The sequence below is a fragment of the Mercurialis annua genome, linkage group LG1-X (assembly GCF_937616625.2).
Source record: "Mercurialis annua linkage group LG1-X, ddMerAnnu1.2, whole genome shotgun sequence".
Taxonomy (NCBI): domain Eukaryota; kingdom Viridiplantae; phylum Streptophyta; class Magnoliopsida; order Malpighiales; family Euphorbiaceae; genus Mercurialis; species Mercurialis annua.
The window spans coordinates 63222189-63244164 of NC_065570.1; the positions used below are offsets into that span (position 1 = coordinate 63222189).

General features: G+C 33.7%; 4 protein-coding genes across 8 annotated transcripts; 2 read left to right on the forward strand and 2 right to left on the reverse strand.

Annotated features, from left to right (window-relative positions):
- Positions 1-22: 22 nt before the first annotated feature.
- On the reverse strand, positions 23-2349 carry LOC126666070 (BTB/POZ domain-containing protein At5g17580-like). Its single transcript, XM_050359030.2, has 3 exons — positions 2200-2349; positions 1896-1965; positions 23-1804 (listed from the first exon to the last, which is right to left on the reverse strand). The coding sequence occupies exons 1-3, from the start codon at positions 2265-2267 to the stop codon at positions 191-193; spliced, it is 1752 nt and encodes a 583-aa protein (XP_050214987.1). The 5' UTR covers positions 2268-2349; the 3' UTR covers positions 23-190.
- Positions 2350-2736: 387 nt separating this feature from the next.
- LOC126664974 (uncharacterized) lies at positions 2737-3996 on the forward strand. The gene is made up of 3 exons (XM_050357612.2): positions 2737-2991; positions 3091-3152; positions 3690-3996. Exons 1-3 carry the CDS (start codon positions 2763-2765, stop codon positions 3801-3803), a joined length of 405 nt encoding a protein of 134 aa, XP_050213569.1. The 5' UTR covers positions 2737-2762; the 3' UTR covers positions 3804-3996.
- Positions 3997-4147: 151 nt separating this feature from the next.
- LOC126661880 (uncharacterized) lies at positions 4148-11867 on the reverse strand. Of its 3 annotated transcripts, none has more exons than XM_050355769.2 (12): positions 11594-11867; positions 10789-11122; positions 10410-10475; positions 10124-10263; positions 9530-9656; positions 8881-9032; positions 7904-8039; positions 6995-7079; positions 6650-6924; positions 5830-5963; positions 4825-4885; positions 4148-4663 (listed from the first exon to the last, which is right to left on the reverse strand). In XM_050355769.2, the coding sequence occupies exons 1-11, from the start codon at positions 11638-11640 to the stop codon at positions 4858-4860; spliced, it is 1524 nt and encodes a 507-aa protein (XP_050211726.1). In that variant the 5' UTR covers positions 11641-11867; the 3' UTR covers positions 4148-4663; positions 4825-4857. The 3 variants fall into 3 exon arrangements, with proteins under 3 accessions (XP_050211726.1, XP_050211719.1, XP_050211722.1); XM_050355762.2 differs by having other exon boundaries at positions 10789-11175; positions 11594-11866; XM_050355765.2 differs by lacking the exon at positions 4825-4885 and having other exon boundaries at positions 10789-11175; positions 11594-11864.
- Positions 11868-14512: 2645 nt separating this feature from the next.
- Positions 14513-21804, forward strand: LOC126680812 (magnesium transporter MRS2-11, chloroplastic). Of its 3 annotated transcripts, none has more exons than XM_056104306.1 (14): positions 14514-14989; positions 15646-15718; positions 15895-15965; positions 16592-16677; positions 16814-16904; positions 17646-17714; positions 18473-18553; positions 18633-18798; positions 18888-18933; positions 19507-19587; positions 19800-19882; positions 20500-20543; positions 20654-20771; positions 21553-21804. In XM_056104306.1, exons 1-13 carry the CDS (start codon positions 14609-14611, stop codon positions 20747-20749), a joined length of 1368 nt encoding a protein of 455 aa, XP_055960281.1. In that variant the 5' UTR covers positions 14514-14608; the 3' UTR covers positions 20750-20771; positions 21553-21804. The 3 variants fall into 3 exon arrangements, with proteins under 3 accessions (XP_050231993.1, XP_055960281.1, XP_050231985.1); XM_050376028.2 differs by having other exon boundaries at positions 14516-14989; positions 21578-21804; XM_050376036.2 differs by lacking the exons at positions 19800-19882; positions 20500-20543; positions 20654-20771; positions 21553-21804 and adding an exon at positions 19709-19730 and having other exon boundaries at positions 14513-14989.
- The last annotated feature ends 172 nt before the right edge of the window (positions 21805-21976 follow it).

The following is a 21976-nucleotide window of genomic DNA, read 5'->3' on the forward strand; positions in this document are numbered from 1 at the left end:
ACGGAAAAACTGGACGCAGACATGCCGAAACAATTTTATTTTAAGGTTTTCTATGTTAAAAATGAAGTTTCCTAACAGAAACGCCAAGTTTCCGACAATGTTCTCAAAATGGGAAACATTGATTGAATAAAGTATCCAGGCTACTTAGCTGTCTACTGAAATAAATATAGTAGAAAGATAAATCCAGAGATCAATGTTTTGAATATACCTTCTTCTTCTTCTTCTTCCTCTTGAGTTGGCTGTTACAATCTTGAATGCTGTTTGTGCACCCTAATTTTCTCTTCATTTGCTTCCACATGCTAGTCTTCTCTTTTTTCAATTCTTGATTACTGCAACAAACTTCCTTTCTCATCGCACTGCATTTTCTCTCCAAATCACTCAATTTTAAGCTCATTTTCCCCATCTGATTCATTACTTCTTCTTCTTCATCATCACCACCCTCTAGTTTCACATCATTCTCATCTTCTTCATCTTTTATTTTTTCATGAACCTGATTTGCTATTAAGCATCTCATTTTCAACTGTGACACAAACAGTATCTGCACGACAAATCTCAACGGCAATCTTCCATTGCTGACCGCATGTTCGCAAGCTTCAGATGACATTTTATGACAATCCAACATGCTGCATACTTCCTCTCTTTCTGCTTCTGTTAAATATTTATGCTTGTCTAAGTAAATATCGATACCTCTGTATATTCTATCTGCAGTTTTATGAGTTGCTGATGTTGCTGCAGTCGATATCTCGATAATCGCGATGAACGTGTCGATTTTCAAATCTATATCACTAGAAACCTCCACCAAGAATTCTTCTATCAGTTCCGCCACGGAGTTTAGGCCAGAAGTAGTACGGCTGTTGTAGTTTTCGTAAAAATGCTTCACTATTCTCTTCAGACATTCAGTTTCATATTTTGCTTCTTTAGTATTATAGCCTTGAGAGAGCATTACTAGGTCTCTGACTGTTGCTTGTTCGAGCTGCTTTCCAATTCGAATCTCGAGACCATTTCTACATTCATTACTTGATTCACAAGAAATTGCGAATTTGAGCAGTATGAACAATAACGGGCAGGGGATTAGTCCATTTTCATTAGGCAGAAGGCTTTCCACTGCTTCAATCACATCTCTTGGGGAATTTCGTTTGAGAATCGAAATATTCTGGCCTCCTTCACTGTTAGAGACGACCCATTTCTCTGCATACTTATAAAGAGAAACAGCCGTGTACTCTTTTGGGACTTTACGCTGAATCATTGTCCGAATAATGGGCTGATATAGCTGAAGTGGAAGCACTGTCAGATCTTCTAAATTCCCACCAAGATCAAAGAGCCTTCTCCTCGAATTTCGCTTATAGTCTTCTTCCTCCTGCTCCTCATCTCCGCTATCCTCCTCACTTGTTGAATTCAGCATCGGATCTCCGAGAAGGTGAGGCTTAACTAGTGCTTTTTCGACAAGAGACTCCACGCAAGCGTTAAACAAACCCAAACGCATTGCTTCTTTCAAGGATCTACCAGCGAAACGTAAAGATTTGATAGTTTCATCCCAACTAGAAAGGATTTTTTCGTCAAAGAACCTTAATACCATTTCAAGAAGATTGTTATTGCTGTAACAGTCAGTCATCTCCAAGTAATTTGCGATGCAAATGAGTGAGATGACATTCTCAGAAGAGAAATTGAGCTCATATCCATGGCAGAATCTTTCAACAAGCTCAAGAATATCTGTATCAGTAGGAATATGTTGGAGAAGACTAGAATATTTTACATTAGGATTTTCTTTGAGCATGGCAGATACCTTCGCTGATCTTGCTGCCAGCTTTTTCAAAGTAAAAAAAAAAAAAAACAGAATCAGATTCACATAGAAAATAACTAAAATCAGATAATTTTAACAAGAAAAAACAGCTTACTATTTTCAAAGATGAGGGCACATTATGTGCAAGAAACTGCTCATCCGGTTGGTATGTAGTCTTGGGCAACCTAAGAAAATAATAATTAAAGAACGATATAAACATATAAGGAGGGGAAAAAAAGTTCATAACACTAATAAATTATGAACTTTCGTAATATCCGCTGTTCCGAATTACAATTAATGACATTTTCTTTAAATTATCAAAGTTGAAGTTCGTGTTAGCATTGCAAAGCACGCATTCATGATATATTGTGCAATTACCTAAAAAAAAAATCAATCAATAAATGATTAAAAAAAATTACCAAGAGGACACAGCAGTCTTGCCTATCTTTTGATAGTGTCTGTGATTAGAATAGCGAAATAATTCCATTAGAGTGCAGTAGAGTTTGTGTGTAAATAAAGATAAGTTTGTTTTAGTATAAAAAAGAAGAAAGCAGCTGAAATATAAAGAAAAATATGAATTTAGTTACATATGAAGAACAGAATCAAGAATTCAGCTGTAAAGTAGTAGACTAGACTCTTTCAAACTTACAATTTTACTGCTTCTGCTACATAATAAATCTTTATAAAACAGAAAAATTAAATCCCACAACGTTCACATTTTATTTAAAATATATATTTTCTCAGATTTTTCTCCCATACTTTAGGAATTCTGTTATTTTCGTTATATACTGATACTGACTCACTGATGTACTGACTGTAATGCACCCAACCAATAAAAAGCTGCCAGCTAGACTTTTACACAAAGTAAAGTTTTAATTTTTCGAGAATTGAAACGGAGTCGTTTAAGGCAACCAACGACGCGTCATCTGGCTTTGAAAAATTTTAAATATGGCGAAATTGAAAGAAAGAGAGAGAGCGGGAAATGGATTACAGTTTAGCAGCGTTGAAGCTGCTCTGCGCGCAGCTTAAAGACGCACGCGAAGCGCCTTCTCAAAACGCCTTAACTCTAGGCGCCATTTTATTCCAACGCGCTTGGTTACAGGGAATCGTAGTCTTTAACGACGACGAAGGCCGTCTTCTTCTGGATGACGGTACCGGCGTAATCCAGCTTTCTCTCTCCGGCGACTTCCTATCCCGCCGCTGGGAATTAGGTTTACGTTCCCATTTGTTAAACTTGTCTTCTTTTTATTCGTTTGCATTTCTTTTGGTAGTCTTAAATTTGAATTCCTTCTTTTTGTGTTTGTATGTAGGAATGTATGTTATGGTGATCGGTGGTTATTTTGCCGCTGCAGATGAAACGCCCATGATTAAGGTATATTTTAGAAGATTTATGAGAAAAATTAAAGTTTTTATATCTTTATGGATTATAACTAAAAAAAAAAATTATTTTAATCAAGTTTATTTAAACTGTAGAGATTTCGGTGATTATATATTTTGTTGTTTTTGTGAACGCCACATTTTACTTTATTTTATTTTGTTATGTAATATGGCTACAATACCAAAATAATTCATCAATTTATAGTTTAAAAACATAAAAAATTAAATAAAAAATAATTATTTTGTAAAAAAATCCAAATCGATCATCACATTTACATAAAATGGATCTAACACAGCTACATCACTAAAATACATTTTCTCTCTTAAATATTATAATTAGATTAAAGTTGAATGAATAATTTTAGATTAAACTCTAGTTGATCAAATTAAATTTTTGACAAGAATTGATGAAATCATAAGGATTTAATTTTTTTTTCTTAATTATTAGGATTTTATACATAAATTAAAATTAGCGCTCTGTTTCCTGACTTGTTCGGATTTTGGTTTGGGGTGTGTGTTTATCTTTAATTAGGTTCACAAAATTGTTGATCTTTCATCATCTCCGGATCGAGAAGCTATGTGGTATCTTGAAGTTATGGAGGCTTATAAGCTGTTTTACCAGCCTCTGATAGAAGATTTCATGTGATGTGAATGAATCTAATCAAAATTTCTTGTATAGCTAGCCAAGTAGAATTTTGAATTTTGCATCTTCTGCTATGAATGACTAAGAATTATAATTGTATTTTGTTTTTCTGTATTTTAACATTTCTCGCCGTATGCAGTTGAGAGTAACAATTGGGTGTGTTATCAAGTTGAAATACCATTAAACTCAAATTTAAGCTCGACTCAATTCTAATGTACAAAACTCAAAACTCAACTGAAATTCAACCGAGCTTCGTTTTAGAAGCTTCAACTCACATTGTATGTATTAATATTTAAAAATTAAATCTAGGTATAAAAAGAATTGAAAATACATATAATTACTAAGGATGAAAAAAAATATTAACCAAAGCTCAATTAAACTCGCAAGTCAGTAAATCAAGCATCTTGAACTCAAGCTCAACTCAATTAAAATCGAGCCAATTTTGAGTACTTTCTTGGATCTATTATGAATAGTCCACAAGTTGACTCAACTAGGTAACACTCCTACAAACAGTCTAGTTCATTTCTTAATTGTTTATAGCATCTTCTGTACAAACTACATAATAAGTTATGTTCAGTAACAACCTAGCTACTTGCAAAAATTTGGAGGCTCAAACTTCTTTAGCATATGCGCATTGAGCTGATCGAGTTGCATTAGGTTTTTGACGTTTTCTCAGCTGATTTACCTTGATCCCCGTCAGAAATAGAGAAATTTCTTGAAAGCTAAGCTATCCAGCGTACAGATATAAGTACTCTAATCCTTTTAAATGAAATTCGAAACCTGATATTCCCACTGGGTAATTCTACAAGTTGCATATAGAACAATGAGGAAGGCGATTATGAGATCAGTTCACAGTACTGGATCTGGAAACAAACACGGAGCATTAGAAACTTTTAACCTTTCATTTGCAAATAAATCCATTTAGTCGGTCATTTGACAAGTAGAAAATTTTAAGAATTTAATTACTGATATTCTCATGTACAAATGAATTCTACAAAATTTTGTGAACATCTTGTTCACTCACCGTATTAGATAAAAAAAATTATGGAGTAAGGAATTAGGTGCCTGATTTAAGCACTGAATGCCTACATGAATATGTAGCAACCAAAGAAATATGAGTAAATAATAAACTAACAGTTAATTAAGAATGAGAGTTGCTGATACTCAACTTGGTTGTTTAAAAGGTCAATGCATATGCATTGATGTGTTGTAGTATTAGCTTTTTCTAGCATACATCCCCAAATACATATGACCCACTTCTCTCCTCCAAATCATGGTAAATGAACGTATCCGAACATGTAAATAAAAATATTTGGTCCTTAAGAACATCAAGTCCCAAGATACCAGAGCCATCATAATTGAGAACAATTTACAATGCAACCCTATATTTATGTACATTTCTAGGTCATTTTTTTTTTTCCAAAGTAGTAAGTTTTGACGGAAAATTTGGGTCTAAAAAACATCTAATCACTCAAAAAATTCAAACGTTTTACTAATTCTAAGCAGAACTTTTAATTTTATCCACTATAGCATACGACTTAAAGAATTTTGTTTTAATTGTAACCAAGTCTGCCCAGTGAAATCAATTGAGTCTAATTTTAATTTATTTACATGACGGACATTGCATAGTTATCTTTTCTTAGATTTTCCTTTTCTTCATTCAATGAGAGGACTGGAGTACAATAGGCTATCAAATTCAATTAATTCAATTAGCATAGTTGGCTTATAATTAAAACAAAATCCTTCAATCGGATTATAATTGATAAAATTAAAAGGTTTAACTAGACTTGATAAAAGTGGATAAACTTTTGGAGTTTTAAATCATTGGACCCTGATAAAAAAACTAAGTCTTGCTAAATACTTAGATCATAACACAGAACAGGATACAGATGTTCGCGGTATAGTTAATGCATCTAAAACTATTATAATTCACTCTCGCAGAATGCCTAAAAGACAATAAGACATGCACACACCACTTTGCTGCGAGCAACAACAGCAGAGACAGAGATAGATAGAGAGAAGAGCTTACTCAATGTGTTTGTGACAGCTTTTCATCAATCCACCAACTTTTACATTAATGTCATAATGTTCTTCCATGTCATCACCTTCCTTGTGGCCTTTTGATGTGATCCACTGATTTAAAATATTGACTATTCTTCGAAGCTGTGGAAAAAGTCAAGGACAGAAAACATTGCATGTCGCGTGTGAAATATAAGAAGATGATTACTATTACCCCTCATGTTAGGTTAAAATTAGAGTTTTTAATCTATAGTTAAAAAAAAGAGTTAAATGCAAATGAAATTACAAATTTTAGTGTGATTTGCAAATAAACATGAACTTCAAAACTTGGCAAAATCAGTCACCAACTTTCATGTTTCGGCGAATCGAAACACTGATATTTTCCATTGAAAAGAGTGAAAACAAGAATATACACTATCCCGGCAGCCACATCAACATCTTAACAACGGAAAATAAGTCGGTGTTCTAATTTGCCAAAAAATAAAAATTGATGACTAATTTTACCAAATTTTAAAGTTCATGTTGTAATTGCAAAACACGCTAAGGTTTATAAATTTTTTTGCAACTAGCTCTTTACATTTTTTATTGTTTTCCCTGACATTTAGGTATGAAAATCCTCTTCTAAGAAGGTTATAGATAAATAAAATTAAATTGTCAAGAGAAAAGAATGATTTATTAAAATGCATTTGGAAAAAAGTAATATTGACCTAACCTCAGGGTGAAAGTAATTATCCCAAATATAAATGAGCATAAAGTGAATTGCTGGAATGCATAAGATTTTTGAGTCAAATTTTATGCACTCTTAGCAAGAGTTCCCAAAAGGAGGATACAGCTATATTCCTAGCATCTGATTTTCCATTAGAGCTGGTTGAGGTCCTAGATTCTTCATTGGTCATTTCTAATTGTTGGTCAAGGAGATCATCTTCAATCACATCAGCTTTGCTTACTAAAATCAATACATACTGATGTAAACTCGATAGGTCCATCTCACTTTCCTTTACTCGAACCAGTAATCTAGCAATAATGCTCCAGAGTGCCCTCCATGCATCCAAATCATCCGAGGCAAGAGGAAGTATATCGAACAAACCCTGTAAAAAGGTCAAATCTAGAAGGATCTAAGGTGTCACCTACCATCCGGTCAAGGCCTAATGAATTGCTAAGCACATAGAAATTACCATATGACACCTCTGAAGCAAGATCAGGTACATCAGACAGTATATTTGCTATTAAAACTGAGGCAGTAGCACAAGAACTGGCAACCTGAAGAGAACAGAATCAGTGCAAGCATTTGCAATCAGACAATTATTCAACGAGAACAACCATAATAATAGTATTATTATTAATGGGTGACGCTATTGCCAAAGCAATAATTGATATGAACAGAGCAAAAAAAAAAATTGACAAAATTTCCCTCTTTTATTAATAAGAAAAAAATCGATACATATCAAAAGAGTATAATTTTGTCAAAAAAAGAAAATATTGCTGTCTCAATCAATTGTTGCTCTGGCAATAGAGTCACCCTTATTAATAATATTAATAAAGGAGAAACCTTGAAAAACTTGGAAACAGATAAAATTCACACCACAAAAACGCTTTTCCTTCTCTGCTTTTAGAAACAATGAATCAGAATATCTTGCAAAGCAATTTGACTGTGCCTTCAGACAATATTTAGTCGTATCTCGGACAGACTCGCCATTTCTAACTTGAGATTCCTTTGGAAGGGATACCCATTTTTCTGGTAGGCTCCTATATTAATAGATATACTTTTCTATATTGCTAAAATACTTAACTTCCTTATTTCCCTTATAATAAGAGAAACCAGGGTGCATAGAATAGGGACAAAAGGGATTTCTTTATGATGCTGTATAAGGCCAGCTCGATGGCAAACAACGATTGAGTAATGGCACTTAGAATAACAACAACGAGTGCAATCATATTCCAATCCCCAAACCAAAACAACTAAAACTTTTCACTTGCTTGGATTCTGGTTGAAAACAAATAATAAGAGGGGAAGAGACGTTTTTCACCATATTTTATGGGATTTTGACCAACGATAATTCTTCAATTCCGGACTATAGACATACCTCTGCTTTATCTGGCAGTTTGACCAGGTCGCAAACTAGTTGAAAAAGTTCTTCATTGCAGCAGATTTCTTGGGAATGGCCATCTAAAGTAGAAAGAGCTTCAATTGTGCGGAGAATCACATCAAGAACAGAATACCTGTAGCAGAAGATACATTGAACATCAAATACCCAAAGAATTAAAACTTTAACAGAAGAAAGAAAAAATCCAAAATCAGAATCGGACAAAAGATTTATAACACATTTGCCAGTATTCTGCAGAAAGACATATAAAACCCTCATGATTGCTTGCTGATGAAGCTAAAGCTGCTAAATCAATTGATTTTCTGCTTATGCATCACAAATGAAGATAAGCAGACATGGCGAGAGAAAAGTACCAAAATAAGTTCAAGTCCGTGCAAATGAAAATTATATGTCTTTGTAGTCTATACCCATAGGCAGAAGAAAAGAGAATGTGATCGTTTTCTGGTGAAATAAGTGACAAAATCTACTAAGATGCAATGCAACTTAAAAGAAATTATGGTAAATAAAGTTTGTCAATTGTTTCCCATTATATTAGAAGCCGAAGGGACACCTCCAATAATGATTTGCAATGAAATTTCTTCACTGACAGGAATTCACACAGAAGTAGCAACAAGTTAATATATACCTTTTAAATAAATTCATTTTCTATACGGAATTGACAATAATATAATTTAAGGTGTGCTTCGCATTGAGGTTTGGAAAAACGCTTCTTCAAAAAAAAAACAATTCTTTTGAGTTTTAAAAAGTGTTGTCTGAGAAATGTAGGTAAATTGATGTTTTTTCAAAAAGCAGGTTTGAAAGAGTAATTAGAGAAAAAATAAAACAATTAGTGCAAGAAAATATTATAAGCACTTGTTAGACCCTAAACAGCAATCCCAAACAAGCACTTAATTCTTGTATAACAGAACTCAGATCTGCCATAGCTGTATCAACCATCAGATCAAGTGCAATCATACCTTTCAGGCACTCTTTCACACCTTAATGTGCTCATTTCAAAAGCCAACAGGCTGATCATAAGTCTTGTCAAGCCAAGCTTCATCATAAAAGGTAGAAGAACAGCTGAAACATGTTGTTGACTCTCAAGGATAGCTAATAACAATCCTACACTCTGATCAAAAAGGAAAATTGTTAAGCTAGAGGAAAAAAGACAAGTTAATCAATCAAATATAAAACTGATAGGGATTAAAAGAGGAACCCAGAAATACAAAATTACAAATGCCTAAACCGGCAGTTTCATGCTTTATGCAAATCAGCTTCAGAATGCAATTTCATATTATCTATTAATGCTAAAAAAATTGTTAAATCTAAAAGTTAATATTAGCTTCTAAAATATCTTAAATCAATAACTCGTTAACCATCAGCCTACCAACCTCATTACTACTTAAGAAGGTTTGATAGATTTCATGTTGGTATTGCTGGCAATATGGTGTTGCTAGCAATATTATTCAGATTTCCTGACTTTTTACTTCTGGACCGGACCAGCCACCAGTTTCCAGTTATAGCAGCCTGCCCTGCCAGTCCGGACCATTTTTAATATACTGGTCAGGTGCCATGCTTGCACAAATATTTGTCAGATTCCATAATGAGCATAAAACACTTTCCTACCTTCTCTACAAGCTGAGGATTCAAGGTATTTTCTGCAACCCATATAATACGGCTCAGAATATGTTCCGACTGCAGTGCCTCAGCCCATGTCTTACACTGGTCACCTTGAAGACCCAAAGTCAATAGCCTGTGCCAAAAGAAAACTAACTCTAAAAAAGATATACAGAACATACAAGAATAGGAACAATGTGATACATGAAGCAAATCAAGTATGTTTGATCCTCCTTGATGTCTAAAAATGACTCGGAATTTCACCAATTTCATCAGAAACTACGACAATATTGAATGTACTTTAAGAGGACATGTGATAAGATAAGATGACACCATAAAGTGAATGTAAATAAGATACTTGAAAAAAAAAATTAGGTGTCTTTTCTTTGTGATAACAGTGCATGAACTGATTCAAATAATAGAAGATTAATGGTTGGAAAAAGAATAAAAAGCAAAAAGAAAAATAAAACAAAGAAAAGAAAAATGGAAAACATAACATCAATAAGCCAACACCAATTATGATGACAAAAAAAACTGAGAAGTTCCTAATTCAAGAAGAGATAGCTATGACAAAACATTTAAATGCAAGCAAAGTAATATTACCGGCAAGCTTCACACAAGCATTGAGGGTCATCCAAAAACAGTTGTTCAACTATTATTTCAATCAGTCCGTTTGTTGAGACTATGTGCTCCATTGGAACTTCATGGCAGGCTAGGTTTCCAATGATGCCAAGACAGATCTCCTGATAAAAGTAAAGGCTTGATGATTGCCATTAAGCTAAACCGGACCAACAAAGAAAATGCAGTCCCATGATAAAGTTAATGAAGTGAAAAATGATATATTTAGAATTCAAAGAATTTTCAAGTAACAAGTACTAATGTGGCTTACTGTAATTCGTACTGATTGTGAAATCCCTAGGTGAGCCAAAAGCACTTCAAGTATTAGATTCTCCACCTGCAAATATATTGAACAATAATACTCTAGTAAGTAGGAGAAGTAGAACTCTGATAACAGGAATAAGAGCAATATAGTTCTTTCATATTTGGAACAAGTTCGCCCACCATAAAATCCAGTTGCATTCGTACATCAGCATTGCCCTTGTACATATTATAAAAAGACATTTTGATGAATATCAATATCATCAACCTTGAAGTTGTACATGGCATGGCACTATCTTAAACTGCTTTATCATTATCCAAAATTAAAACACGTGAAAGATCAAATGAATGATATTACACTGACTAAGAAAAAAATAACAATTAATTACCATTAGTTCAGCATGAGTCCTACTAGCAGCAAGATCCCACAAAACACAACCAAACTCTTCCCAAACATCTTCTCCAGCTATATTATGAGGCTGTTCCAGTCTACAAAGTGACTCTTCATCTTCTCCATCTTGGCAAGAACTATCAACATCATCAACCGACTTCATCTTTTCAGCCCCATTTTCCACTGATTTTTGAGCTTGCTCTCTATATGGAGAAGCTTCATTTCCGCACTCTTCCATGTAATCAGCATTTGACTCTTTGCCATAGACAGCATCACCAGCATCAACTTGATAGGAATTTTGATCATTACTCGCACCATTCGGAATAAGTTTTCTTATCAAAGATATAATATAACTAGGATCAATCGTAGTTGAAATGTCAAACAACTGTGCAAAACAATAAAAATATCATTTTTAAACTCGCAACTTATCACCATTTCGGTAAAAAGGAAGAAAACAAATTATCACTTACTATACAGATTCAGCTAAAATTAATTACACCAGTAGTAGCATATGCAAGCACACTAGCTTTTTAACCATTAAAATACAACACCAATAAAAGCTCATCAACCAAATAAAACATACCTAGTTACAATAGCAGAACATTCAGCTACTATTAATCAGTTGTATACATGTAAAGCGGAGCTTAAATTAATTCAGCCATTAAGAGTAACGCAAGCACACACAGGATCTGATTGATTCTAACCAAACAGAAACTTAAAAACCCTAGCTTATAATAATTGGCTCACATATACACAGATTCAATTAGAGATTATAAAATTTTAACTTGGAAAAGAGTAGTGACCTCGTCGGGTGGTGCAGAAGGGTGATGTGACAGAGAAGGTGCATCATTGTCGTTGTCAGCTTCTTCTTCTTGATCTTGTTCCAGTGGATTTGATTTTGATTCTAAGGCCATTCAAGTTTTGTTGGCTAATCTCTTCGTAGAAACTGTTCTTGGAGCGAGGAAAAAAAATGGAGGGGAATGTAATGAGAATAGTCAGTCCCTCGCAATTTTGTTTCGAAATTTCTTAATTATTCTTTGTTACGGATTTGCTAATTTTTTCCTAAATTTGTTTTTAACATATTCTTTTAATTTTAAACATATTCCAAAATGAAGTTGTATAATTTTAGAGCAAATGGAAATGATAAATAATAGTACTATTATTTTTAACTAGGAGGAAATAGTTTGTAAAAAGGGAAAAGGGGCAAATATGCCCCTACAGTATATGGTGGAGTGCAAGTAAGCCCCTAATGAATTTTCAGTCTCATTTAACCCCTTAACCTTTCAAAGTTGGAGCTATTAAGCCCTGTATTCTAACATTGTTAAAGAATTGAGCAGCTCCGTTAGTTATCATCAACATGGAATGCTGATGTGGATATGTTTGATAAAGCTGGGCCCACATGTCCATCTTCAAAACAATGATTCATATTTTTATTCCACCCATAAATTATCTGGTTTATTAATCTTCTTCCCTTTCTCAAAAGCAGCCATTAACAAACAATAGTTAAAACCCATTTAATCACTCCCGATAGGTTTCAGCCAAAATCATAAAGACTCTCATTTCATTTCAGCTGCATTTCAACAACTCATGATTTAGCCCTCAAATCCTACAATCTGAAACAACAAATGTTGCGGCGACAGATAATGGTGCGAGTCTTTAAGCTTTTGGAGTACCAATGCGCGCAACGACATCAAATCCTGTTGCGAATCTCTCGACGTAATCATCCAGACCCATAACTGTATTGCGATTTAGTCCCTCAATGGAGGATATTCAGATGGATTGATGACTTATAGTTTGTTGCCGATGCCGGCCGTAATGAAGAAATCGAATCTTGATTAGAGGTTTTTGTGCTTGGTTTTGAAGTTCATACTAGCAGTGATGAACTTGTGCTTCAAATCTATCTCTGTGGCAACTATTCTTATTTCTTTCTCAAGTTCCAGCCGTTCGATTCAAAGATCTTCAAGAAATGAGCCGTTTAAATCAACAAAATTTCTCTCATCCATTTCTTCTATTTTTATCAATTATGAGGTGTTCTTCTATTTTGGCTGGCGGTGAATGGGTGGTAGTAAAAGGGATTAAGTGATGAATGAAAAAGGTGCAGGGAGTATTGGAAGGGTTATGTACAAAGGGTATAATGGTAATTTTTTATTTGACTGAAAAGTCTTATGTGGCAAAAAATGAATAAAATATGTTGTTAATGTCAGCGTTTAACTGTCCATGTACACAAAATATAACGGAGTCTTTGACAACTTCACACTAAGGGCATAAGTGAGCTAACTTTAAAAGGTTAAGGGGTTAATTGAGATTGAAAATTCATTAGGGGCTTACTTGCACTTTACCATATACTATAGGGGCATATTTGCCCCTTTTCCCTTGTAAAAATAATGAGAAAAAAAAAGAATTAATGGCTTAAATTCACCTGCCGCCTCTGATTTTGGAATCTTTTAACCGTTCTTAAAAATCAATTTCGTTTATAAAATCTCCGAATTTTGATTTTGAAGTGAGTAAACTCTTTACCGTCAGTTTTTATCTAACATCGTTAATACTTACTAACGTGGCATTTTAAAAAATAAAAATAATACATTCCAAATCATCTACCACGTCATCAAAACATTTTAAAAATTCAAAATATCTAAAATGCCTTTAGATATAAAAAAACCAAAAATATAAAAATACAACTCGATACCTGCTGCCCTCCCTTATTTTTCGGCCACGCTGTTCTTAAACAAACCCATCTGAATTTGTCTGAGGACAGATCTGTTTGTCCTTCGGTTGAACAGGTCGCTCGTATGATAGACGAACCCAGTCAGATTGGACGAACAAATGAACTCTTCGTCCGATCGGTCCTCACCGGACGAAGCCATATGAATTTGTCTGCGGACAGGAGTGGAAGGTGGTAGGGAGGGCGACAGTGTTTCTTTAAAAAAGTTATATATATATATATTTTTGGATTTAAGAGTATTTTAGACATTTTAAAATTTTAGGGTGTTTTGCTGACATGTCAGATAACATGATATTTGTTTAATTCTTTTAAAAAATGTTGCGTATGCAAATGTTAACAGTATTAGACAAAAACTGACGGCATAAAGTTTTGTGACTTTTAAATCGGAGGTTAGGAGATTTGTAGACCGAAAATCTTTTAAGGACATTGGTAATAAAAGACTCTAAAGTGAGGGACGGTGGGTGAATTTATGGATTAAGAATACATAACCAGAATCGTATATAAATTTGATTATAAATTTATGGATGAATTAGTCATCTACGAGCTCGATTATTAACTTATAAGCTTATTTATCAATTACTAAATTACCTTTAGTACAATATAAATTATTTTCTCAAATGGACGTTTAAATTTTATTATTAATTTTTTTTTTTTTTAATAATTGGGAGGGGACTGCTTGTGGAAAAAATCGAACTCACGATCTAACAGTTTGTTGTCCAGTGTTTATAGCATTTGAGATATAATTCATTAGTTATTTTATATTTAACGGCTAATAGTTTAGTCATTATAATTAACGGCTATTAGTCTATATATAAATTATAAAAAAAATATTTAATAGAGGTAAAATAAAAAAATAACTATACTAAGTAATATTTTTAATTTGTTTGTAAAAGTTATTTGTCCCATCGCGGATAGAGTAATTTTTTTTTTTAAACAATAAATATCCATACAAATCAACAACATAGACGACAGCAGACCATATTTAAGCCACAGAAAATAACTGTCATCATTTTTATATTCCTTTACTCTACCATTTTATAACATATAACCTCCCCAGCCATATCCATAAGCAGAACTGATTTATTTTTTCTTATAAATGGCCGCTTTATCATCATCTCTACACTTGCTACATTTTAATTCTCAATCATCTTCTTCAATATCATCATTACTACCTGATTATCTGTTATTTTATCCATCTCAATCTTCTTCTTTTTCGTCAATTTTTCTTCAAAATACAGATATTTCTCCTCTGGTTCCTGTAGTATCAACGGTGAAGTTATCTTCGAGATTAAAGTGTTTGACTCAGTCAACCGAAGCAGAAGAAGAAGATCGGCTGTTGAGCGATTCGGAGAGTTTAGTATCGGACGGTGGAGATGTGAGAGAAGACGTTAAAGCACAACAGCAGCAGCAGCAGAGGATTGTCACTCCCAATTATAGCGATTCTAACTCGCTTGGTATTCGCGAGCCTGTTTATGAGGTCTGGTTGTTTTTTCTTTTTTTTTGATTTTATGCGCTTTTATTATGTGTTTTCCTGTTTACTTTATGTACTCTCTGGTTTGGCTATCTTAATTGAATAATTAATAATTATATAGTAAAATTTATTAATTATAGTAGAATATATCTTAAATAAATAATATGAAAAAAGTATGGTTGAGTTTATGAGTTAGAGTGTAAAAGAGTCTAAATCAGTTACTTTCAAGTCAAGTTACGAGTTTATTTATCGAACATTTCTCGAGCTCATCAGCTTGCGAGTTTAATCAAGTCTCATTTTTGTTTAGTAAATCTATATCAAAACTAAATTATTCAATAATTTAATGAAAATTTATATTAGTATAGCTCCGTATACATGTAAATAAATTTAAGTAATATATCTATTTTTTAATGAAAAATACATAAAGTAAATATTTAAAGTTTAAAAATCAAAATACTTATTTACTAAAGGAACTTCAAGAATTCAAGTAGATAGTTTTATCGAGCCGAGTTTTAAATAGCTCGGGAGTGAGATTGTCTCGTTTACACCCCTAGATGGACTTGACCCCTTACCATTATAAACTATTAGTCTTCTTAGTATTTTAGCAATGTGAGATTTCTTAACACATTGATATGTTAATCCTGAACAAAAGTTTGTTGCAGGTTGTTGAAGTGAAGCCAAATGGGATTGTTTCTACTAGGAAAATTAACAGACGACAATTGTTGAAGTCAAGTGGTGGGTAAACCTTGCATGCCGAGAAAAAAACTTCAGATTTTTCTTCCTCTTAGTAGGTTAATAATGTGAACATGTTTAGTACTTGCTTCTTCTTTTTTATTTTCTCGTTAACACATGCTTAAAATATATGACCATTTATGTTACATACAATGATATCAACTCTGTTTTATCACCAGGTCTCCGCCCTCGAGATGTCAGGAGTGTTGATCCTTCATTATTTTTAACAAACTCAATGCCTTCATTGCTGGTATTATGTTAAATTCTCTAGCAGTTTCTCTTCTGTGTTTTAATTAATTATGGCATATCTTTTGATAGTTTGGATCAATGTTGTGCGTGCCTCCTTGTCTAGAATGCTAGCATTGTTGCTGTTATACATGTTATGCTTAATCTTCAAGGTTTATAAATGGAAAGAGTATCAAATGATGTGATTATAGTCGTTAATATTCATTTGGTTGCTCTGATTCTTCAATTGTAAATCCATGTAACTGTTAATGACTTACCTGAAATGGTTACCGTTCTGGCTGTAAACTTTGCGTGGACAAGCTTTCCGGATTTATTACTATAATTTTTGGGAGGCATTAATGGTTAATAAACTTGCATTATTATGTTCATGATCTATTTCTAGATGATGCTCCTTTTTGTTTTTAAATATTAGGATGCATATGATTGATGAAACAAGAGAATGCAAAGGATAAATAACAGAATGCTAAGGAGGCTATCCTAAGAATTAAGATATTAGAAGTGTATAATTATTAGATATTATACTTGCCTAAGGACAAAGCAAGCGTCTTCTGTTGGAAAATTTTCGATTATGTATACATTTGGGCATAATCTTCTGTTTGTTATGACTAACTGTCCCTGATACACTTTTAGATTCGCGAGGATGCTATCTTGCTAAATTTGGGTTCATTACGAGCAATAGCCATGCAAGAGCGTGTGCTTATATTTGATTATAACTGGTATTTTTTTCCTTCTGCACTTGGGCAAGATATCTTCTCCACCTTGTCTTTTATTTTGTAAATATCTTACTAATTGTATAAATTGTTCCAAATTGACTTAACAATAGAAAATTTGTTCCTTGTGTTTCCTTTTTAGTAAAGGAGGGAAAGCTTTTATAGACACATTGTTGCCTCGTTTAAATCCTAGAAACAACAATGGAGGGCCATGCATGCCATTTGAGCTTGAGGTGAGTGTAGTATCCTGCACTTTTTTTTCTTGACACCATGAAAACTGAAGATGAATAAGTGAGTGCATGTTTTGATTCTATACTTTCTGAAAAGGCTGTTGTTTTTCTTTTCAATGAGAGATGTTATATATGCGCTTAATAAAAATATATACGCTAATTACAGAAACTTGCTCTGAATGGAGTTTTATGTGCCCATTATTTGATTAACCCAACCAAGGATGTTATTTATACTAGTTAACTCAACCAAGGCATTTCTCTTTCTGATTTGAGTGTTTGGTTTATTACATATAAAGACCTGCAAAGTTTATTTATCAATTATCAATACACCAGGCTTCCATGCACACTGCGTTGTGCAGTAATGGGAACTGTACAACTGAAGAAAAATGTTAAAATGATGACATGAGAGATGGATTCAGGGTCTATTGTGTACTATGTAGAAGGTGCATTTTTCTCCTTGTTCACAAACTGAGAAACCATTTTTCAACTTTCTTATGGGAAAGCATATCCAATTTGTAAATTAAATGCGCCTCTTTGTGAATTTTCTTCCATTCTCGGTTTCAGAATATTTAAGAAGGGTCGCATTTGTCTATTTATACTCTCAATTGAAAGTTGGATGAAATTTGAAAGAAGGGTCGCATTTGTCTTCTTTAATACTGGTCAAGCACATCGATTTAATCCTATGTTTTTTTGTTCATTACCATCCATGTGTATGAAGAGGCTTTTTCATTGTACAATTTTCAGGTTGTTGAAGCGGCATTACTTTCACGAGTACAGCGTTTGGAGCAGAGACTAATAGCTATTGAACCTCGTGTGAGTATGGAAACATAGTGAGTATGTTTTTATTTTTGTTTCTTTCTTTTCTCATTGCTATGTTTTGGTTATGGAAAATATGCATTAAAATATTGATAGTGGGGCTTGTCTTTGAGCTGCTAATTAAAAAATGTCCAGGGTTGATAAGGTATGTTTATTTGCCAGTCTTTTTTATGAGATACACTGGATAGATGTCTTTAGCTATTAGCTGAGATGGTGAGAAAGGATTTGGCTTAGTAGTATCTTCATTGTTTAACCAGACTATTCGATATTACTCTTTGCATGTTTTGGAAAACACATCCGGTGAAAAGGGCGAGTGGTTGGGGATGAGAGGATACATTTGTTGTCTTACTCAAGGGTTAGTGTCAGGAGATATTTATTTGGAATCGAAGTTACTATGTTGAAATTCTTACAATAGCTCGGATACGACAAAATAAGTTGTAGCTGGTTGATAGAAGCAAACCACCTTAAGCTAATAGAAGCAAAAACCTTAAGCTAATATACCTTAATAGCTTCGACTTTATTTATGACATGGAGGATGGAATGACTTTATTTTGCATTCATCAAGATGCATATTGCATACTATTTACCTTATTGCCTTGTGTAAATGCAAAAGGCCCCCTCCCTTATTAAATTGATAATCATTGTGTTCCTTAGAGATTGAAATTTTTATATCATTTTATGTTGGATCTGAAGTACAGATTGTGGACTTCCAGGAATGTTTAGTCGTTATGTTATGTTATTTCTATTTGCTTCAGGTTCAAGCTCTTCTTGAAGTTCTGCCCAACAGGTTAACTGCTGACGTATTGGAGGAACTACGTATCAGCAAACAGACACTGGTATGCTTGCTTACTTGGAATATTGCAATATGCATGGCAAAATGTTCTTTGATTCTTACATCTTCGCTTGTATACAAAGGTGGAATTAGGTTCAAGGGCAGGAGCTCTTAGACAAATGCTGCTTGATCTTTTGGAAGATCCACATGAAATACGCCGCATATGTATAATGGGAAGAAATTGCACTCTTGTGAGGGGAAATGATAATGTGGAGTGCTCTGTTCCCTTAGAAAAGCAGGTTGCTGAAGGTAAGCATATTGTGATTCTTTTGTTCCATATTTGCATAGCTTGCATATTGGTGGAGGTACTTAAGGCTTTTTTTATTTTTCATATACAGAGGAGGAGGAAGAAATTGAGATGCTTTTGGAAAATTATCTTCAAAGGTTATCCCTGCTTCTTTTTCATGTCTTTTTGGTCCATATTTTGGCAGAGTATACTATCTCTGGTCCATACTTGACAGTCATTACTTTGTGCTCTCTCGAGCAACCTATATCCCAACTTTCTTAAGGCTATTCTGTGCTAAAGGAAGAATGAAAAGAGAGAAACTGATATTTGTACATTTGATCTTCAATTCTGATTCAAGGAGTATGTAATCGTGCATAAAAAGTTTCATGCTCATGACGACTTGATTATCTGAGTTTAGTTGCAGCTGAACTGCTACAGCCTACAGGCTCATGAAAACATGCAAATTGTGCAATAGAAAAAAATAACCTGGTCAAGTATTTGCCATAAATTCAGGAATGTTCCAAAATGTAACTTTCTCCCTATTTTAGTTTAACTTCTGCAAAAAGATTATAAAAAGAAAAGAACCAGAAAAGGGTTTCAAATAGTGTTCCCCCAGACAAAAAAATGAAAGGATTAACATGTTTGCGATAAGCTTGGGTATCGAGAAATTATATGGGTATGTCGATCATGTTACCTATTATGCTAAATGAACTGTCTTCATGTTTTTGCAGATGTGAATCTTGCCATGGTCAGGCAGAACGACTTCTTGATTCTGCAAAAGAAATGGAAGATTCTATTGCTGTTAACTTGAGGTTGGAACTTTAGATGCTTTAGAGCTGATCTACTCTTTTTCAGAAGTTGGAATTGCTTCCATTTATTTTTAGCATTCTATTCTTAGTATGTTTTTTATTTTTTTTTGGGAATTGCTTCCAGACAATGATGGTCGGTGGCACTGTATGACAATTTAGAAGTTATCGTTCCTCATTCTTCTGTATCTTTGAATTCCATTTTTTTCCCTTATCAGCTCCCGGAGGCTTGAAGTGAGCAGAGTGGAACTACTTCTGCAGGTGGGGACATTTTGCGTGGCTGTGGGTGCTTTAGTAGCAGGTATGTCCTCAGTGAGTTGTGAATTTAATGGTTATGCTATTACGACTGTTAATTTTATTTGGACATCCTAGACTGCCTGGAAGCGCTCTAATTGCGCTCAAATAGCAGCTACTCAAAATCTGAAAGTTTACTACCGGAAGTTGGACTGAAAGCTGTAACCAGGGTTGCGCTATTTGACCACACAGGGAATCATTCTTTTCGAATGTTCCTTCTCTAGTTTAAACAAATTTTGCTACCCATCGGTTCTTGATGTTCCATCAGAATAAGAGCTATCAAGTTATGGATAAATAAAATAGAATCTTCAAATTAGTATATCCGAAGAAAAAAGCAGCTAAAGAAACTTTCACCGGTGTTTTCCAACTTTCATTTTTAAAGGGTATTAAACACAAAAATAAGGATTACTGCTAACTTCAGAATCATTTGTTTTTTTCTTTATCATATGTAACAAAGTACGAAATCCTGATGATGGCGACATTAGGATTATATTTTGGAAATGTTGATTACCTTTAAAGTTCAATATCAATTAAAAATTAAAGTAGAGAATGGTTCACTATAGATGCAATGGCCTGCAAAATTGTTGCATGGGGCTAATGTGAAGAATTTTTCTCGAGTTGCAGGTATATTTGGAATGAACTTGAAATCCTATCTAGAAGAGCACCTGGTATGTTCATTCGGATGCCTAAACGCCATCATGCTAAAGCATTTGCATCTCTGTTCATAGTTGATACTTCACACTGAATTTGATTTATCTCCATTACTTTTTTGATGCAGTTTGCCTTTTGGCTGACAACAGCTGGGATAATGGTTGGTGCTGTTGTGTCATTTTTTCTGATGTACTGGTATCTCAGAACGCGGAAAATATTGTAACTTACCCACTGCTCAAAATTAGGTGAGTTCTTCTTTTGCTGGATTACTTTTCCTCTTTCCAACTTAATGCAATAATTGAAAATGCGGTTTGACTAGATTATATTATATATATATGAAAATTTTAATGTAAAAGGACTGTATTATAAATACTTATAATCATAAAAATAAAATAATGAAAACTCGATTAGACTTGCAAGCCTCTCAACCGAGTAGTTTGATATTTGAACTCAACTCGGCAGTTGGCTTGAGTAGCTCAAACCCGAGCTCGACGCAGATATTTTTCTAAGACTGTATTCGGATTTAAAAAACAAAAATAAAAATAGTATCACATAATCACAAGAGGGAAATTCTTACTTAGACCTGATCCATGAATTTTCCATGCACCTATCCAATGAGGTGTTAGAAAATCAAACACAATTTTCTCTTTTTTTTCATTAGTTTTTCTTTCTTCTCATTTCTCTAACACCTCATTGGCTAGTTCCATGAATTTTTCATAGACCGGATCTAGGTAAGAACTTCCCATCACAAGATTACATCCATGATAAAGAGCATGACCTCCTTCAAAAATTCCTTTATAACGCTGTTTTAAAATTAAATGTTGTTCAATTGAATGCACTAGTGACTAGGTCGTAAGTTGCACGAAAACTTGTTGAGTGCTATGAAACTCTAAAACTTTATTTTAATAATCTATTTTTGTAAAAACTGTTGTTTCGCCATTTTCTTTTTCTGTGTTTTCCGTTTTAGCATTTATCATTGAGCCTATGAAACTTGTTATAATGATCCACTGTTTGGTGTTTTGGAAGTGCATAATCCAATTATCTTCGACAGTTATATAAACATTATGAAGTCTTCCCACTGTATCTGCAAGAATGGAGTCTGAATGTGCGACATAGATGAGATGAATAAGCTTTCAATACTCTCGGAACGAGGTTCTTGGCTATGACAATAGTGGAATACTACTTGCTCTACAAATGTAGATTTGAATGCAATTAAAATGCATCACTTTTGTGATTTGAACTAATCTAAAAGTTTTTTTTAATTATTTTCAAATTCAATCTGAATCCATTTTAAATATTTTAAATCGGATCCAACTTATTTCAGTTGGGGTTTAAATTTGTTTTGTACGGAAAAGCAAAATCTTCTATAATATCAATCCGAATCAGACTTAAAAATGACAATCTTTTATAATTTAAAATCAAATTGTTCCATCTACGTTGATCTGGTTCA

Excerpts from the sequence above, each read along its gene's own strand:
- LOC126666070 (XM_050359030.2), bottom strand. The coding sequence starts at position 2,267 with ATGGAATTATTTCGCTATTCTAATCACAGACACTATCAAAAGATAGGC. Across the intron at positions 1,966-2,199 it reads AAGACTGCTGTGTCCTCTTG|GTTGCCCAAGACTACATACC; the intron begins GTAATTTTTTTT and ends TTATTTTCTTAG. Across the intron at positions 1,805-1,895 it reads TGCCCTCATCTTTGAAAATA|CTGGCAGCAAGATCAGCGAA; the intron begins GTAAGCTGTTTT and ends ACTTTGAAAAAG.
- LOC126664974 (XM_050357612.2), top strand. The coding sequence starts at position 2,763 with ATGGATTACAGTTTAGCAGCGTTGAAGCTGCTCTGCGCGCAGCTTAAA. Across the intron at positions 2,992-3,090 it reads ATCCCGCCGCTGGGAATTAG|GAATGTATGTTATGGTGATC; the intron begins GTTTACGTTCCC and ends GTTTGTATGTAG. Across the intron at positions 3,153-3,689 it reads ATGAAACGCCCATGATTAAG|GTTCACAAAATTGTTGATCT; the intron begins GTATATTTTAGA and ends ATCTTTAATTAG.
- LOC126661880 (XM_050355762.2), bottom strand. The coding sequence starts at position 11,704 with ATGGCCTTAGAATCAAAATCAAATCCACTGGAACAAGATCAAGAAGAA. Across the intron at positions 9,657-10,123 it reads TGCTTGTGTGAAGCTTGCCG|GCTATTGACTTTGGGTCTTC; the intron begins GTAATATTACTT and ends CTTTTGGCACAG. Across the intron at positions 9,033-9,529 it reads ATCCTCAGCTTGTAGAGAAG|AGTGTAGGATTGTTATTAGC; the intron begins GTAGGAAAGTGT and ends CTTTTTGATCAG.
- LOC126680812 (XM_056104306.1), top strand. The coding sequence starts at position 14,609 with ATGGCCGCTTTATCATCATCTCTACACTTGCTACATTTTAATTCTCAA. Across the intron at positions 15,966-16,591 it reads ACTCAATGCCTTCATTGCTG|ATTCGCGAGGATGCTATCTT; the intron begins GTATTATGTTAA and ends ATACACTTTTAG. Across the intron at positions 16,905-17,645 it reads GCATGCCATTTGAGCTTGAG|GTTGTTGAAGCGGCATTACT; the intron begins GTGAGTGTAGTA and ends TACAATTTTCAG.